The 18,775-nt window shown below is 40.2% G+C and overlaps 1 protein-coding gene across 2 annotated transcripts in view; it reads left to right on the top strand.

The window, feature by feature from the left end:
* Positions 1-18,775, top strand: part of cenpw (centromere protein W) — a 64,092-nt gene that overhangs the window by 8,953 nt on the left and 36,364 nt on the right. Inside the window, exons 2-3 of one of the 2 annotated variants that reach the window (XM_078541296.1) lie at positions 4,500-4,613; positions 15,154-15,719. In XM_078541296.1, the coding sequence (XP_078397422.1) occupies positions 4,500-4,613; positions 15,154-15,180 (141 nt within the window). In that variant the 3' untranslated portion in view covers positions 15,181-15,719. Of the gene's footprint in view, positions 1-4,499; positions 4,614-15,153; positions 15,720-18,775 lie in introns of those variants that run through there. The other variant, XM_078541295.1, reaches the window with a different exon arrangement.

The following is an 18,775-nucleotide window of genomic DNA, read 5'->3' as shown; positions in this document are numbered from 1 at the left end:
TAGACTGCCTGGCAGTCACCCATTCTCTCTCTGGCTGTACGTTTCTGACCTGTGGTGTGACCACCTCCCTAAGCGTGCTATCCACATAGCCCTGTGCCTCGCAGATGCACAACAGTGTCTCCAGCCACCGCTCAAGTTCTGAAACCCAGAACTCAGGCTTGTGCAGCTGGTGACACTTCCTACACATGTGCTTGTCAGGAACACATGGTGCGCCCACAACTTCACACGTACCGCACAATGTACACTCCACTTGGCCGAGCTGACCTGCCATCCCATAACTCTAAGCTATTTATTACACTTAGAGTAAGTAGAATGAGTAGAATAAATTGCTAATAACTTTACTACACTTATGTTAACTTTATCTTACTTTGGTTTACTTTATTACTCTATTTCGCTTTGACTTGATTTAACTTTACTTCCCTATTGCTAGTGTTCCTTCCTGAAATCCAAGTAGTTACTACTTTATAAATGATACGTTTTTCTAGTTTTAAGCTTTTTAAACACACCCCCTAACAGCATCTTCTTACCAACCAATGAGCTTACAATTTTCCTGTGATGTCACTCCTGGATTTTTTTTTTTCAAACTCGGCCTGCTCCCCGAGTGGGGGTTTTTTTTTTGCAAAAATATACTTTATTCATAAAATATCTTCAATCACATTCCAAACCATTTCAAAAACACCATTACAAGGGTACAATCCAGGTTAAACTTTTACAAAATGTATCACCAGGTGCATCAGTACAAACAATATTACAATCATTTACAGCCTTTCATTTTGAGCTGTACAGCCCGAGGGGCTCTAAACAGTTCCCAGTCTCTCGGTGCGCTGTGGCAGAAAGGTCTTAGACAGCGACCCTTCCCCATTGCGCCTTTGCGGCAGCTGCCCCAAGCTTTAGTGCGTCCCTCAGCACGTAGTCCTGGACTTTGGATTGTGCCAGTCCGGGGGTGTCCCTCTGTCTGGCTGTTTCCGCTCCCGGAAGGTGAGTGAAGGCCCCGAGCCTTGACCTCTATTTATCCGCTGCCCGAGTAGAGGCGTCACTCTCGGGTCCGGCTGTCTTCGCTCCCAGAAGGTCATGAGTGATACATGAAACTGATCAGAGATGGCCTTATCTGTGGTTGAGACAATTGGACTACCAAGACCACGTGAGATGATAAGGTAAAGGAGATGGTCGTGAATGTGTTGGGAGTTTACATGAAGGGAAAGATTTAGGGAGTATAAGAGGGCAGTGAATTCAGAGGAGAGAGTTGAGATGGAGGCTGAAATCACTGAGGTTGAATTGTTTGGTGTAGAGGCTGAGGAAGGAAAGCAGTGGAGATATTTCAGTAATAACATTTTTATCACACTTGGGAGGGCAGTAGAGAATGAATTTTGAAAGAGTTAAGTGGAATGGAAAAAGGTGAGATGCTCAAAAGGGGGGAGTGTACCAAAGGAGGAGGGGTGAAGCCAAAGTGTGACCTGGTGCTAAGTGTCACACTGCCACTACGATGGTCTTGATGGGGCAAGTAGCGGGCAATGTAGCCAGGCAGGGAGGCTTCAGAGAGAAGGTGTTGTCACCCCACAGCCAGGTTTCTGTTAAGGCCATGATGTTGATGCAATAATTCACAATAACTTAATGGGTGACTCGGGCTTTGTTCACAAATGAACAACATTCTGGAGGGAGATGCGTAGAGGGGTGGTGAGAACTGATCTGGCGCATTCCACAGGGTCAGCAGTGGGAGGGTTGAGTTGGCTAGAAAGAAGATTGGCAAGATTAGCCCTTAGCAGGCGCAGTGAGCCTGAAGATCGAAAAGAGTGGATTGAGGCAATTGGGGTGTTGCTCCTTGAGCCAGTGCCGAGTGCCTCAATTTGCACCCTCTGACCAGCTCAAAGAGGCACAGGGAAACTGTAGACTTGTTTAATAGGGGTCAAACCCGGGACAACGGCAAGAAAACAGGAACTTTGACGAGCACTAAAGGGTTGGGGTAGGGAATTGGGAGGGCAGAATATCTGATAGAGAAGTGAAAGCATGACAATAGAAGAAAGTCTAGGAGATGTTGCTGGAAAGATGACATATTTAGACATTAGTCTGCCTTTGGGCTGTAATCCATTTTTATTTCTCAGGATTGATTCCCAAGGTATCCACAAGGCTATTTGCCCATAGCTGGGAGTTTGGTTCATGTGTGCCAGGGCATGCCCACAAGCAGTGTGCAGGCCCACTGGCATGTTTAGGGGCTAAGCCTCCTTCAAGTGCCTCAGAGACAATGTGCAACCCACTTCTGTGTGTCACCATGAGGATGCAAAGCTGAGGATTTGCCGATTGAGAGGCTGTGCACTGACAGGGAGAAACTTGCACACTTGGCTCTCTTTTTCACATTGCTGCTAGCCAGCGATGTAGGCTGAAAATGAAAAGCAAACTAGTACACAAAAGTGGAAAATATGCTAATTGTTCACCCACACACTAGATGCATCTGTGGATAGACTGGAGACACTGGGGTTATTCTCTTTAGAGTAGGGAAGACTAAGAGTAAATTCGTTAGGTAGTTTTGAAGGATTTAGAGTAAGGGTAGCTTCCCAATGAATGTAAGGTTAATAACCAGCAGGTGCACATTTAAGATAATTGGGGCAAAGAATCAGGCAATGCAAGGAAAATCTTTTTTAATCAACTGGTGGTTAGGATTTCGAATGCAGGAATGCAGTGCCTGATTGGGGTGGTTACAGATTCAATAGAAATTTTCAACCAGAAATTGGATAAATACTGTACTTGAAGTAGGAGAAAATGTAGGGATATATAGAATGTAATTAACTAGATCACTTTTTGAAAGAGCCAGCGCCGATTCGATGGGCCGAATCACCTCTTCCAATTCTGTATCATTGTATATGTTTCTGATTTTTTAGATATTGGACAATGCGTGTAGCCTTTCTAAATAGAAAATATTCTGAATCAGACTTGTGAACAGTATATGTTGTGCATATTGAAAGCTTTGTGAATGCCATAGGCTGTCATCTTGATTTTCTGCACCTTTAAAATGTGAGAAGTTTATTTGTTGTCTTGTTTAGATGTAATTTTGATACCATTTAATTAATTAATTTATTGAGGACATTGGTTAGATTCTAGAAGCAAAATCAGTTGCAATATGTTCGTGGTGAGCTTTACATCATACTGGATGGTCCCTGTGCACTAAAACAGATTGCACTAATAATCCACCTATCTAGACCTTTTGTAAAAGCATGCAAGTAGAATCGCACATCCTTTGTTATTGGACAAATAAAGTATTTATTCTTTGGAAGCTAGTTCCTTTTCCTATTTGTTCTTTTCACATATATTTTAAACATTGAAACTAGTGCATTTTGGTGATTCTGTCAAGATAGTCCCTCATCCTAATTCTGTAGTTTGTGTGCAGTGTTTCTCATTGAGTAGAGTTGATATCATCCCATTATGTGATGTGTGAATAGGAATACAGTAATTGAAGGAATTGTCCTGAACATCAGACTTCACTTGGACTGTTAAAAATGTAACTAGAATTTATAAATAGTTTTGTGGTCACATACACATAATTATAACTAGTGGTCGCAGACATATTCAGTTAGTTTACAAATCCAAACCATTGTATGAAAGTGAGTCATAACCAACAATCAGTTGGTTCAATAATGATTCAAAATGTCCATTTTTAGTATTTTTTAAAAAATAGTGTATTTAAAGATAATATAAACAACAGGAATGTTCTGTTGATAAAGTTAAAGGGAGGCTTGGAATAGTTAGTCTTCCAGTGTTTTAATTTCCTCGAAGCGCAGAGAAGTTCTTGTAACAACTATGTTTGTATTTGTTGTAATTTTAAAAATAAGTTTTAGCCTACTAAAGCACAATAGGCAACTGTATTATACCATAATAGGAACAGCAATCACTCCAGGTTTTTTGAACTGTAATAAGCAGAACTTGCGCATTATAATTCCGCTAATCTGGGTTGGTATAGTGCAGTACTAAAGGGCTGTTTTTGAATCTTTTGAATATGTTTCTTAAAAAAAGACCACCAGAAATCAAAAACAATGCTTTCATAGTTTTTCAAATCAACTTCCAAGGATATCTGGTTTTTATATAACCTACTGTGTACAATGAATTGATCTAATTTTGAAATATCTGCTGTGCATTATGTTTTTTAGTTATATCTATATATAGTGTAGAGAAAACCTGTATAATCTTCCACACACTGAGATTAAAGTAAAATCTCCAATCGCCCTGCGGTATAAAATTACTGCTATGTAAATTGAATTCAGACGAGCCAAGAAGGGATGGTGTGTTGAAAGGGAGGGAAAGTTTTAAGTGATTTTCTTTACATAATACTGCCCCATCCCTAAAAATTGACTAACTGCCCTCTGAAATGACTTAGCAAGACATTTAAATGTCAATTCAAAGCCACTGGTATTGCTTGGTTGCGCACAAAAATTTCTTCCTCTTCCTCCCCCTAGTCTGTTGCGTTTTTTGTCAGAATAGATGGTCAATCTATTTTTTTATTTGAATTATAGGTACATTTAAACTGTCTCTTGTTCCTTCATCGTTTGGCTGTGGAGGCTCGGACTAAAGCTGTTGAATCAAAAAGTTCTACTATTCAGCCAAACCATGTCAAGGAAGTGGCAAAGGTAAAACAAATGTTTTTTTAAGTTGCAAAAATTGATGCTATTTGATATTAATCACACTAATATGATATAGATTTTTTTTAGCAAATGTTAAATATTATGTGGGAGTCCATTTAAGTGGACATGGTACAAAAACTTCAAACTTTATGATGGCACTTAATACTTAATGTGAATGGTAAGAATCTAAACATTCTCAACTCATTAACTCCACACTGTTTTCTTGAATGAAATATAATTTTGTTTCACTACACCTCCAGCAGCTATGTTTTCTTCTATTTGCTAATGTTAGGGAAAACATAGGCATGGCTACGAAACGCTTGCAGAGTGGAGTTTCCTTCGACCTAACTTCTCCAGAAGCTCTCGTTGAGCTAATGAGTTTGGGATGAATGGTCTTCTGTGCTATAACCTTGTTGATTCTCTGTATGGTTAACTTGCAAAATCCTAATGCTTTTCTTCAACACTAACTTTGACTCCACAATAAAAAAACTGACTCCAGCATATGCATATTTCTGGTTTGAAAATGGATAGATCATTCACTCTCAATGCCGCCTGTGCCATGTTGTAACATTGTATGGAAGTGTTGTTCTTGCTCTTAAGTGAGCCAAATAGTTCAATATTACTGATTTATTTACTGGTAAGTAATTCTAGCTACACAGATGTTGAAAATTGATTTTATTTATGCTTTTAGCAACCTATTGGGTTCAGGCTCAGCATTGAAGTACTCTTCTACTCAAAGCTTTGAACAGGTGTGGGAGGCAAAGCAAGCCAACTTGTGGGTTTATTTGGAATATTTTACTGATAAAATAAAGTGTAAATTCAGAGAAGTGAGTCACAGGTGAGGATTAGTATCGATGTAAGTTTATGCTTAACATCATAATTTGCATGTTAAGTGTTCCACAAAGGTAAAAGTGCTGAAAGGTAAATTAAAGAGAGGAGCTACTTTTTAAAGATGTGTTAACTGATCGTAGCTGTAAGACACAGATGGGCAGAAACACGTACAGCTTTCCTTAGGGGAAAATAAATTTGAAAAGGCAGTTTTTAGCAAGTTGTACTTTGCCTGTGTTGCTTGAGTGGAATTTCTAAAAAAAATATATATTTCTTTAGTGGATTGTTATGTACAGTGTCAAACAGTGCGTGTTGCTGTGAGAAGGCAGCTGCTTGTGACACCAGAAGGTCCAGATGTCACACTATCTCATTCACATTCCAGTAAGGACTTAGCTAAAGTAGATGTGTGGATCTCTTCTGCTCCCACGTCAAAGGGCAAGTTTTCCCCATTAGTGTAGAACTTGAGCCATATACTCTAATATCTTGCATTTTCAAGGGATTTCCCTCTCCGTCTCTATTTCTCTTCTCACCCTCTCTCGTCTCGTGTTTGTCTATCAAGAAACAGAGGAACATTGATTTTGCTATGAAAGCTGTATATTGTTATTTCATCAACCTTTCACAGAAAGTGGAGAATTCACATAGATGTGTTTAAGTAGCCAAGTAAACTCAATCAACTTTTTTATACAATACTTTTAAAATGTCCCCAGGCAGTTCACCGAACTGTGAAGAAAAATAAGAAACAGGAGAGATGGACAAATACTTACTCAATGGAGTGGTATTCAGGAGGTTTTTAATCAAGAAGAGGAAGGTACAAAAGTAATGTTAAAGCATGGGACCTAGGTGGCTGTGCATCAGCTGCCAATATTGGGTGAAGACTGCATAAAAAATAGGAGTCAGGAAATTGAGGTTTGTGGCGAGAGGGAGAGGTTTTAGGGCTGAAGTAGCTTACAGAGATGGAGAAAGGCAAGATCTTGGAGAAATTAAAGCACAAATTTGATTATTTTAAATGAATCATTGAGAATCCGGGTGCCAATGTAGGTTTCTGTGGACCTGGGTGGTGAACGATTGGAACTCGGTTTGGAATAAGATAAGTGCTGTCATGGTGTTGGCCACCCTTTTCACACTGGAAAGGATGGGTCCCAAGCCCTCCATGAAGCCCTGTGCCTAATTGGAGCCAGAGACCTCCATGTTTCTTGACCTCGAGAAGAGGCTTTGTGGCAGGCCTACCAATACACCAAGCATCTCGTATCCATCATTGTTCCCTTTATGCCACCCAATTGAAGTCCTTAACTGAGTCATCTCTAATCTCTTGTTCCAGTGAGCTGGCACACAAATTATCCTTTCCCTCTGACCTGTTTGCCAGTCACTTGTGCCTAGTGAATTACCACATGCTGAATCTGACTCTGTACTTTCCCCTAAGGTGCATGCAGTGTTAGTACCTGAGAGATTTGGCTGCAAGTGTAGGTCAAGTGACTATGCTTCTAAATCAGACAGCCTTTTAGAATGACTTTGAGCAGCTCTGGGTTCTGGTGTAACTCTCAGCCTTCAAGATGAGGCACCACTGGCTGCCAGGCAGTAGTTCTTTGGTATCTGAAAGAATAAATGCAGAAGAGGGTGCTGGGATGAGGGAAGGAGGGCAGGGTGGAAAACAAGAGGTCCACAGTCACACCATCTGCAGCTTGAATTTCATTTCAGATAGCAGGATTAGGATGAGGTTGGATTTGAGAAGGGGCAAAGGCAGGAACATGTTATCCTGAATGTTCTCGACGCCGCCGAATGCAATGGCCTGAGGCAGATCACCGTTTCCTCCAGAGGGCATAGGAGGTACAGAAGTGCTGTGCCTTTACAGTTCTCTGTTGCCATCTTTGTGCTGAAAAAAAGTGGGAAAAATGTTAAGTGTGTTGCAATGTATTTGGCTAATGTGCCTGCCATAGATAATTAACTGGAGGTATGTGAAGAAATGAGAGGTGGATGTGAGACTGACAGCATTGGTGTGAGATTGAAGTGGAGTCTCTGAATGTTGGGCATTAGCCCTGATTGCTGATAGGTGAGGGAGGGGGCTATGGAACTTAAGCAGCCTAAAAGGTTGGTTGCCTGGTGGTAGGTGATGTTGTTTGAAGATGCATTCAGTGACCTTAATCGTTCTTGTGAGATCATTGAGCTTTTGCCAGCACTGCAGTCAGGTACTTGGGGCAAGATTCCAGCAATTGACCTTTTATGGCTATCTGCTCTCATTCTCTTCTCAGGATGTTTGTTGAAGGCCCCCTGGCATATCGCCTCCATTTCATCTTTATCACTAAAACTTCCAGTGCCATATCAGGAAACCTGAGAGCCCCTTTCTGGCTTGTTGTACCATTTGCTCTGCTTTACCTTCCAGCCATGACTTCCAGAGACGTTGAAGCAGCTTCTGTTGAATGAGTGCAGTGGCCCTTTAAGGGGTTCAGACTAGCTGTGTGTCATGCCAGCCACACAAGCACCTGGTCCCTTGCTGGTTGCACGTTGAAATCATTTAGTTGAGCAAGCGGAATGAAGTTTGTGTGCTGCCTGCCTCAATAGGACTGGGTGTAGGGTCATCATGCATTATGATCCCCAAGTGCAATATCTAGCCTCATTGAATTTTTCCCCCTTGGACTCCACATGGTTGAAAAAAACATTTGGCTAGTTTACATACTTCTTTGTATCTTTCTTATTAAAAGAGGAACAAGTGGCTAAGCTAATCAGTCAGTCAAACTATAACTGATGTAATGTAATCCAGATGAAGTTGTATAGGGGAGCTCACTATCAGGAGTGTGTATTTTGTACAGATTCAGTACTCTAATTTCCATTTTTTGATTTATCCTTCAAGGGGTATTTTAAACTAGACACTTAAGGAACTAATTAGTTCAGAATCCTCTTGAAATACCCTCCAGGTGTCTATAATTGTTGTAACCTTTGAATTTGAATTTATGAAGTAAGGTTAGTGGCCCTAAACAGTATGTGGTAAGTGACTTTAGATACTTTTAAACCTGAGCACTGCTTTTGATTATGTAAACTATAATTACAAACGTTAGTTTTTGTGATTCATGTATCTTGCATTGCAATTTATGGTAACTTAGAATATAAACTTCTTACTAAAAACAGTTTTTTTTTGCATTACAGGTAATTTGGATCATATATTTAGCCCAAAATTTAAGTTACTTCAGAAATATGTTCCATAAATATCTGCAAAAAAAATTTGGTATGGCACTACCGTTGTTTCAAAGTATATAAAATAGCATAAATAAAAGAGCTGCTTTTTTTTTAAAAAAAGCAGTTTTCAAATTTGTGAAAGGTATTTTTTGTGATCAGTCATACAAAATAGTTGCTGACTTGAGAGGATTATTTGAAAACTTAATTTGTTTGCTATATTAAAGTTTACAAAAAATGGTTCAAAAGTACTTTGGAAAATGTTGCATAATGCATACATTGCAAGAATAAGCACACATTGGGAATGAGGAGAACTGGAACAAAATGGGCTCGAGCAATTTTAGGACTGGTGATATTTCACTTGTGAGAGTAGCCTGCTACCATACAATCCTGCCCTATAAAGGCATCTCACCAGGATACTGTCAGGTCCTGTCTTTTCCCCACACACATCAATTTTCAGTTCTTGCTGTTCTTGAAATTGTTTCAAGTGCTTGTCAGTTTTTTTTTATTGTAGAATATTTTTTTCAGCAACGAATCAGCAAGCTCCTGGCATTGGTTCTCCACTAATTGCATAATCTAGTGTGGCTCTTCCATAGCTTACCTTCTATAAATCTTTAAATCTGAATTGGATTATTAGTCCCATTAAATGAATGCTAAGAGTTTTCTGCTATCTTAGAATGGTGGCAGCACAGAGAGAGACCGTTCAGCCTGCCGTGTCCTTGTCACCTCTCTACAAGAGCAACTCGGCTAGTCCCACTCCCCACGTTTTGCCCATAGCCGTGAATTTTTTTCTATTCGAATGAAGTGTGGAGTACTGCGTACATTTCTGGTCACCACAATATAGGAAGGATGTGATTTGCACTGGAGAGGGTGCAGAGGAGATTTACCAGGATGCTCTCTGGGCTGGAGGGTCTGAGCTATGAGGAAAGATTGGATAGACTGGGATTGTTTTCCTTGGAGCAGCGAAGGTTGAGAGGGGACCTGATAGAGGTGTATAAGATTGAGGGGCATAGATAGGGTGGATAGGAAAGCACTTTTTCCATTCGTAGAGGGGTCAATAACCAGGGGACATAGATTTAAGGTAAGAGGTAGAGGCTAAGAGGGGAGTTGAGAAATTTTTCACCCAGAGGGCGATGGGAATCTGGAACTCACTGCCTAAACGCATGGTTGAATCAGAAACACTCGTAGCATTTAAGAAGTATTTAGATATTCACTTGCGTTACCATAGCCTTTAGGGCTATGGGACAAGCGCTGGAAAATGGGATTAGTGCTGTCAGATATTTGACCAGTGCGGACATGATGGGCTGAATGGCCTCCTTCTTCTGTGCTGTAAATGCCTGAGTCAAATCTCCTCTCAGCCTTCTCTAAGGATTGCAGCCTCAACTTGTCCAATCTATCCATGAAACTGAATTCCCTCACCCTAGAACCACTGACGTAAATCTTTTCTGCACCCTCTCTAATGCCTTCACACGCTTCTTAAAGTACGGTGCCTAGAATTGGACGCAATACTCCAAGTTGAGGCAGAACCACTGTTTGATAAAGGTTCTCCATAACTTCCTTTTGTACTCTCTATGCCTCTATTTATAAAGTCCAGGATCCCAAATATTATTAACCACTTTCTCAACCTGTCATGCCACCTTTAATGATTTGTGCACATATGCCCCCAAGTCCCTCTGCCCCATGCCCCCTTTGGAATTGTATCCTTTATTTTGTAATCCTTCTTATCAAAATGTATCACTTCGCATTTCTCTTTATTAAATTTCTTCTGCCACCTGTCTGCTGATTCCACCAGTCTGTCTATGCCCTCTTGACTCTCACTATCTTCATCATAGTCCACAATGCTTGTAGGTTTGTCATTAGCAAATTTTGAAATTGTGCCTGTGCATCTTAGTCATTAATATAGATCAAGAAAAACAGTGGTCCTAACACCCATGGCTGGAAATCTCCTTCCTCCAGTCTGAAGAACAGCTGTTCACCACTACTGTTTTTATCACTCAGCCAATTTAGTATGCATGATGTCACTGTTCCTTTTATTCCATGGGCTTTAACTTTGCTGACAAGCCTGTCATGTGGCACTTTGGGCTTTTTGGAAGTCATGTACATGACATCAACTGCATTACCCTCATCAACCCTCTTGGTTGTCCCATCAAAAAAACTCAAGCAAATTAGTTAAACATGATTGCCTTTAATTAATCTGTACTGACTTTTCATAATTTATCCACATTTGCCCAGGTGGTTGTTAATTTTGCATTGGATTATTGTTTCTAAAAGCTTTTCCACCCCTGAGGTTTAATTGACTGACCTGTAGTTGCTGGGCTTAACCCAACACACTGTTTCGAACAAAGGTGTAACATTTGCAATTCTCCAGTCCTCTGGCACCACCCTGTAGCTAAGGATGATTGGAAGATTATGGTCAGTTCCTTCGCAGTTTCCACCCTTACTTCCCTTAGTATCTTTGGTTGCATCTGATCTGGTCCTTTTAATTTATCAACTTCAAGGACATCCAGTCTTTCTGATATGTATTTTTTATCAATTTTTAGCTCACCTGAGTGCCTCAGTTACCTCTTTCATTATGACTTTGTCCACATCATCTTCCTTGGTAAAGACCTATGCAAAGTACTTGCAACCATACCCCCTTTTGGACCCCTGACTGGCCCCACTCCTCCTTTTATACTTTTATCCTGGCCACATCCATTCTCATGTCACCGAAATTGGTCCTCCCTCAATTAATTTTTAATTTTGGATTGCTCTTTGCCTTTTTCTATAGCGAAGCTATATCTTACGATACTATGACCACTGTCCCGTTGAATTTTTCCCTACTGACATTTGCTTCACTTGACCCATCTCATTCCACAGAACCAGATCCAGCAATGCCTCCTTTCTCATTGGACTAGAAACTAACTGATGTAGAAAATTCTCCTGAACACTCAAACTCTTTCTCCTCTACGTCCTTTACACTATTATTATCCCAGTTTAGGGTAATTAAAGTACCCTGTTATGCTACATAGATTTTGCATCTTTCTGTAATTTCCTTGCAAATGTATTCCTCCATATCTTCCCTGCTAATTGCTGGCCTATGAAATACACCTAGTAGTGTAAAGGCACATCTATTATTTCTTAGCTGTAACCATGTAGGTTCTGCCCTTAACTCCTCTAGAGCATCCTCCATTTCCAGCACTCTAATATTCTCTTTAATCAGTGCTACCACTGCCACCCCTCCTTTCTTTCCTTCCCTTTCGCTCCTGGACACCTTTGGCTGAATATTATGCAGTGGGTGGTTGGCTCGCCCGCACCCCTGGAAGCAACATTGGCACGGAGCTGACCAGCTCCATGCCAGTCCACAGCCATACCGTGCTGTGAGCAGGCTAAACAATGGCCGCGTGGGACTTATGCCCTCACTGGGGAGGAAGTCCCGCCCTTAGGAGCTGCTAGCCAATCTGATTTCTTTGAAATCCCCAACAAATCCTCGCAGTGTTTGCCTTAAGGTTGAGATAGGGCATTTTTCATCTTTTAGGGAGGAGTACATAACAATTTGAAGTTGAAGATAGAGTTGTGCGGTTGAAGTAAAGCAATAGGATTTGTTAATGATTGTGTCTGTCCTGTTAGAGCGGTGGGTTAAATGACCCCTCTTTCTGCTGTAAATTTCAGCTGTTCACTCCAGTTGCTGCAAGTGGAAGAGGTTAACAGCAGCACTGGGCATTCCTCCCCAGTTCCACACAATGGGCCCTGCTGAGAGTGGTATTTAACTTATGTAAATGATCTGAATCTGGAAATAAAGACAGGCTTCATTCATTGCAGGTGTAGCACACTATGGACATGTTTTTTTTCCTGCTTGATGCCCAGGCGCAAAGGACACAGGAAAATAGTTTTATTTTCTCATTTGCACAGGGCATATTTTGAAACAATGTCTAAACAATATCCAGGCTTGGGCTGACAAGTAACATTAGCACCACACAAGTGCTAGGCAACGACCATCTCCAAAAAGAGAAAATCTAGCCATTGCCACTTCACAGTCAATGGCATTACCATCGCTGAATTCCCCACTATCAACATCCTGAGGGCTACCATTGATCAGAAACTGAACTGGACTAGCCATTTAAATACTGTGGCTACAAGAACAGGTCAGAGGCAAAGAATCCTGTGGTGAGTAACTCACCACCTGACTCCGCAAGGCCTGTCCACCACCTACAAGGCACAAGTTAGGAGTGTGATGGAATGCTCTCCAATTGCTTGGATGAGTGCAGCTCCAACAACACTCAAGAAGCTCGACACCATCCAGGGCAAAGTAGCACACTTGATTGGCACGCCATCCACAAACATTCATTCCCTCCACCATCGATGCACAGTGGCAGTATTGTGTACCGTCTATAAGATGCACTGCAGAAACTCACCAAGGCTCCTTAGACAGCACCTTCCAAACCCATGACTGCTACCATCTAGAAGGACAAGGGCAGCAGATGCATGGGAATATTACCACCTGGAAGTTCCCCTCCAAGCCACTTGGCATCTTGACTTGGAAATATATCACCGTTCCTTCACTGTCACTGGGTCAAAATCCTGGAACTCCCTAATAGCACTGTGGGTGTACCTACACCACATGGACTGCAGTGGTTCAAGAAGGCAGCTCACCACCACCTTCTTGAGGATGATTGGGGATGGGCAATAAATGCTGGCCTAGCCAGCAACACCCACACCCCATGAATGAATAAAAAGAAATGCCACAACAATACAACTCTAATTTTGGATCATTTTAGTGAAGTGGAATGGAATTTATTCATCTGGATACTGTAGATTGTTTTAAATGCAAGCCACAGATCTTTGTGCATTAACCTGAGCAAAGTAAGATGCTGATTGATATCTACAAGTGATGGACACTGGGCTCATCCAAGTTATAGGATTTTGCTAAACCTAGGTGTAGACCTATTTCTTTGACATACTGGCTTTTTGGAATGGAGATGAAAGAGTGATGAAAATGTAGGCAAAGCCAATTTTTTCATTTACCCATTACTAAAATTGTCCTTCCAACCTAGGCGATTTTAATCTGGCAAAAAGTGTGGCCCATCAATTTTTTTAAATTTGCCCATGGGATGCGAGTGTTGCTGGGAATTTATTTCCTATCCCCAATTTCCCTTGAAGGCAGTGGTGAGCTGACTCCTTGAACTGCTGCAATCTGTGTGGTGAAGGTACTCCCACAGTACTGTTGTGTAGGGAGCTTCATGATTTTTGAGATAGTGACAATGAAGGAACGGTGATACGTTTCAAAGTCAGAATGGTGTGTGACTTGGAGGGGAACTTTCAGGTGGTGGTACTTACATGCATCTGTAGCCCTTTTCTTTCTAGGCTGTAGAGGTTGCAGGTTTGGGAGATGCTGTTAAACCTTGGTGGGTTACTGCAGTGTATCTTGTAAATTGTACATATTAGCTACAATGAGCTGGTGGTAGAGGGAGTGAATATTGAGATGATGGATGGGGTGCCAATCAAATGAGCTGCTTTGTCCTGGATGATTAGTGTTATTAGAGTGGCACTCATCAGGCAAGTGGAGAGCATTTCATCACACCCCTGACTCGTGCCTTTTAGGTGGTGAAAAGGCTTTTGCAAGTCAGGAAGTGAGTCACTTGCCGCAGAATACTTCAACCTCTGGCTTGCTTTTGTAGTCATGGTATTTGTCTAGTCCAGTTAAATTTCTGGTCAATGCTAATGATGGGGATTTGATGATGGCAGTGCTGTTGAATGACCAGGGGAAGTAGTTAGACTGTATCATGTTGGAGATAATCATTGCCTGGTTCATGTGTGGCACGAATGTTACTTGCCACTTGTAGTCCAAGCCTGAATGTTTTCCAGATCTTGCTGCATGTGGGCACGGACTACTTCATTATCTGAGGAATTGTGAATAGAACGGAATACTGTAATCATTGTTGAGCATCTCCCCTTCAGACTGGGGAGGTCACTGATGAAGCAACTGAAGATGTTTGGACCTGGGACACTGCCTTGAGGAATTCCTGAGACAATGTCCTGGAGCTGAGATGATTGGCCTCCAACAACCATGCTATCTTTCTTTGTGCTAGGTGTGACTGCAGCCATTGGGGAGTTTTCCCTCTGATTCCCATTGACTTAAGTTTTACAAAGGATCCTTGAAGCCACATGAGGTCAAATACTGCCTTGATGTTGAGGACAGTCACTATCGCATCAAGGACAAAAAGTGCTAAATGTTGGACATGTTTGTACCAATCTTCCACTTGCTTTTCAGTATATTTGCTTTAAAATGTTTTTACAACACAATATATGATGGGTTGCGATAAAATAGCAGTTTACCTGATCAAAATATTTGTGTGTGATCCTTGTATACATGATGCTAGACGGTTATAATGCTCCTTTGATAGTTTTCCAATTAAATAAAATTTAGCCTTGAGGAAATATTTATTGTGACCTTCTTAGTTGTAATTAAGACATGACAACCTGTTCTCAGATCATTGTGTACAAAGCATCATGATAGATCATAAAACATACAAACTTCTTTCAATAGTTGAGTCTGTTTTCTGTTTTTAATTCGCAGGCTGTTCTGAAGAAGAGCAGAGGCTGAAGAGAAACAATGCATATGTTATCAGCACTATTTTCTGTATTTGATGAACTATTGTTAACTGAAATATTGAGTTGTATGTAATCAAGGAAAGGAAAAAATTTTTTTGGAGACAATTGTTTTTGTCTCAGCTTCTTACTAAAATAATTCTATTTTTGTCATTCTTTCATTTTACTATGACAACTTCTTTTGTTCTGTTCTACAATGTATTAATATTTTTACAAAAATAGAATACTTATGTTTTATACCCTGGGCAAATGAATAATTCCGATTTCAGCTGAAGAATCTTCTTGACAGTTGTTGGATTCGTGTTGCTTTCGATATACTATACTACATAATGAATAAATGATTAAAAGATCAGAGCATGAAAGCAAAATACTTTGGATGCTGGAAATCTGAAATAAAAACAGAAAATGCTGAAAAAACTCAGCAGGTTTGGCAGCATCTGTGGAGACAGTTAACATTTTGAGTCCTCCTTCATAGCTTCTTAAGAGATCAGTTTTAACTTGGCTGTAAATAAAGTTTGTTTTGCATAAAATACAGATCACTGATTCACGTCTGTCATTTAAAAAATACTGGGTTGTATTTTCTATTTATTGAACAATGCTGTGTAATACTTTGAGTGATGTGAACAAGAGAAAATACAGTGAAATCTAGTATATGGATTTAGAAGCAGTCGGTGGTTGGCTGAACAAAACTTTTAACTGCCTCCCTAAAACATTTTTACAAATAATTATTTTGGGCTACTTTGTTTTGAAATCATTAAAAATAATCACTCTGGAGGTAATGAGTTTTCATTTCTCTGTTTTTAAAAGAAATAAACAATCTTGGGTGGAGAGGGTGCTGAAGGGGGCTGTAATATAGTCAGATCTAATACATTGGAGGTCAAGCTGACTGTTTAAAATTCTGAATTTTGGTAATGCTCTACTACCTTTTCATGTTACCTAATGTACATTTTTTAAAATTAAGAGAATGAAACATTTAATTTAGAAATACATTTGAATACAGCCTGTAGGCCCAAAGATTTTTGAATGGTAAATGTTTCCCTCTGCACTTGGGATTTTACTGAAAATATTGGCAAAGGAGCAAATATCTAAATATAGAAATTGTAGGTAGAAAATTCTAACTGCCTTGTCTATTCCAAGCAAATGTCCTGTCCTTTTTAATTTAAGAATATATTTTTAAGTTACATTTCCACTCCTGAAAGTTCATCATGATCATAGAATTACTCTTGCATATTTATCAGAATAATTTTATGGACCGAAACCTGTGCTATGCTGTGAGAGTTTTGGGGCTAATATTTCTTCTTAAAGTATAGGCAATGATTTGTAGTGAAGTGATTTCCCATGAATTATGGTTAATACTCAGTTTAAACTACAAAGCCAAATTCACTTTGAGGGAGGCAGCAGCATAGTGGTATTGTCGTGGGACTGGTATTCTCGTGACCCAGGGTAATGTTCTGGGAACCCGGATTTGAATCTTACCACTGCAGATGGTAACATTTGAATTCAATAAAAATCTGGAATTAAAAGTCTGATGATAACCATGAAACAGTTGTTGATTGTTGTAAGAACCCATCTGGTTCACCAATGTCCTTTAGGGAAGGAAATCTGCTATCCTTACCTGGCCTGGCCTACATATGACTCCAGATCCACAGCAATGTGGTTGATTCTTAAAATGCCCTCTGAACAAGGACAATTAGGGATGGGAAATAAATGCTGGCTTAGCCAGCGACGCCCACATCCCATGAACAAATATTTTAAAAATGGTATATTTCTTATTCTGGGTCCTTTTTTTTATTCAAAAGTGTCAATTAGTGATGGCGAGTGTTTTCTAATCTGACATTCAGCCATGCAATGCTTTGTCAACAAAATCAAGACGTCGTTTTGTTAACATGGGTGCTTTAAAGGGCACTGGGAAGAGCTATTGCTAGTTCTAGACAGCAGCAGATAACATCAATCTCTCTCTTGCAAGGTGCTGTGCTATGAAACTTTGGGGCTAATATCTTTTACGCACAGACAGTGATTTGTAGTGCAGTGACGTTCTTAAAAGAATGCAGCGAAGGAAAAAATGTAATTTGAATATATGATTATGTTAAACATAGTATGTTATTCCCTTATGGTACAAAAGCACCAGTTTGGATTAAACTGTGGATTACAGTAAAATATCAATTTAAAATATCCATACCACAATAATATGGTTCTTAATACTGAAGAATTCATAAGATCACAGAAATTTACGTAATGGAAGAGGCCATTTGGCCTATTGTGCCTCTCTTGAATTTGAAAGAGCAGTTGCGCTTAGTCCCATGCCCCTGCTTTTTGTTCGTAACTCTTAAGTTCCTCACCCTCCAGTACCTGTCCAACTTCCTTTGAAACTTGTTTATAGCATTGGCGGTTTCCCACTTTTTCAGGCAGTATTCCATATCCCAATAAGTGAAAACTTTTCTCTTTATCTCCCCTCTAGATCGTTTACCAATGATTTTAAATTTGTTTGGTTATTGATTCACTCACCAGAAGGAATAAGTTTTCTCTACCTATTCCGTCAAAACCTCTTACCTTAGACTGTTCTCCTTGGAACAGAAGTTTAACTTTTCCAACCTTTCCTCATAACTGATGTCCTTTGTTAATGGTAGCACCCTAGTAAATCTCTTTAGCACCCTTTCTAAGGCTTTCACATCTTTCCTGAAGTGTGGTGCCCAGAATTGTCCACATTACTTCAGTTGAGGCTTAGAGTTTTAGTATAAAAGTCTTTGAATAGAAAAGCAATGCTCTATAAACTCAAGTAATCTATATGCTTTTTAAAAACTATCTTATCAAGTAATCAGTGAATGTATAAAATTGAATTGAACAATGTTATATTGTTCTTTTTTAAGGAGCCCAAGTAAAGGCCAAAGCCCCATAGCGCAAAAGAGTACCAAAGTTTAAAAACAATTCTTAAAAGGTTTCTTGGCAGTAGTTATTTAGTGTATCAAAAATTTGATTTTTATTCATTCATGGGATGTAAGCGTCACTGGCAAGACCAACATTGATTGCCCATCCCTTACTGCCTTTGAGAAAGCTGCTTTCTTAAAGTTGCAGTCCATGAGGCGGTGAGCTGCTTTCTTGAAACACTACAGTCCGTTTGATGTGACAGGACCCCTGTCTTACTGTATATCAGTTGAAGGTCGGATAATCAGAAGGCATATAGATCACCTCAGGAAACAGATCCACAAGAAAAGGTGCGCCAAGCATTCCCTTTGGAGTCTACACCACAGGTAGAAGGAACTCCTATTGCTTTGGAAGTACCTGCAGAACCTGTTGAGCCTAAGAGAGTTGAAGAAGCAAACTTGCAGGTTCCTACGGGGAGCCTAGTGGACACCTATGGTGCTGTTAGGGAGGATTTTGACCCAGCAACAGTGAAGTCAGGGTGTTATATGTCTTGGAGGAGACATATAACACCCTGGTGGTGTTCCCATGTGTCTATTGTGCTTGTTCTTCTAGGTGGTAGAGGTCGTAAGTTAGCAGGTGCTTTTGAAGGAACCTTGGTGAGTTGTTGCAGTGCATCTTGTAGATGGTAGAAACTTGCTACTGTATGCTGCTCGTGAAGGGAATGTTTA

Source organism: Cetorhinus maximus, chromosome 5 (genome assembly GCF_964194155.1).
Source record: "Cetorhinus maximus chromosome 5, sCetMax3.hap1.1, whole genome shotgun sequence".
Lineage (NCBI taxonomy): Eukaryota > Metazoa > Chordata > Chondrichthyes > Lamniformes > Cetorhinidae > Cetorhinus > Cetorhinus maximus.
This window is presented reverse-complemented; position numbering and strand designations above follow the sequence as displayed.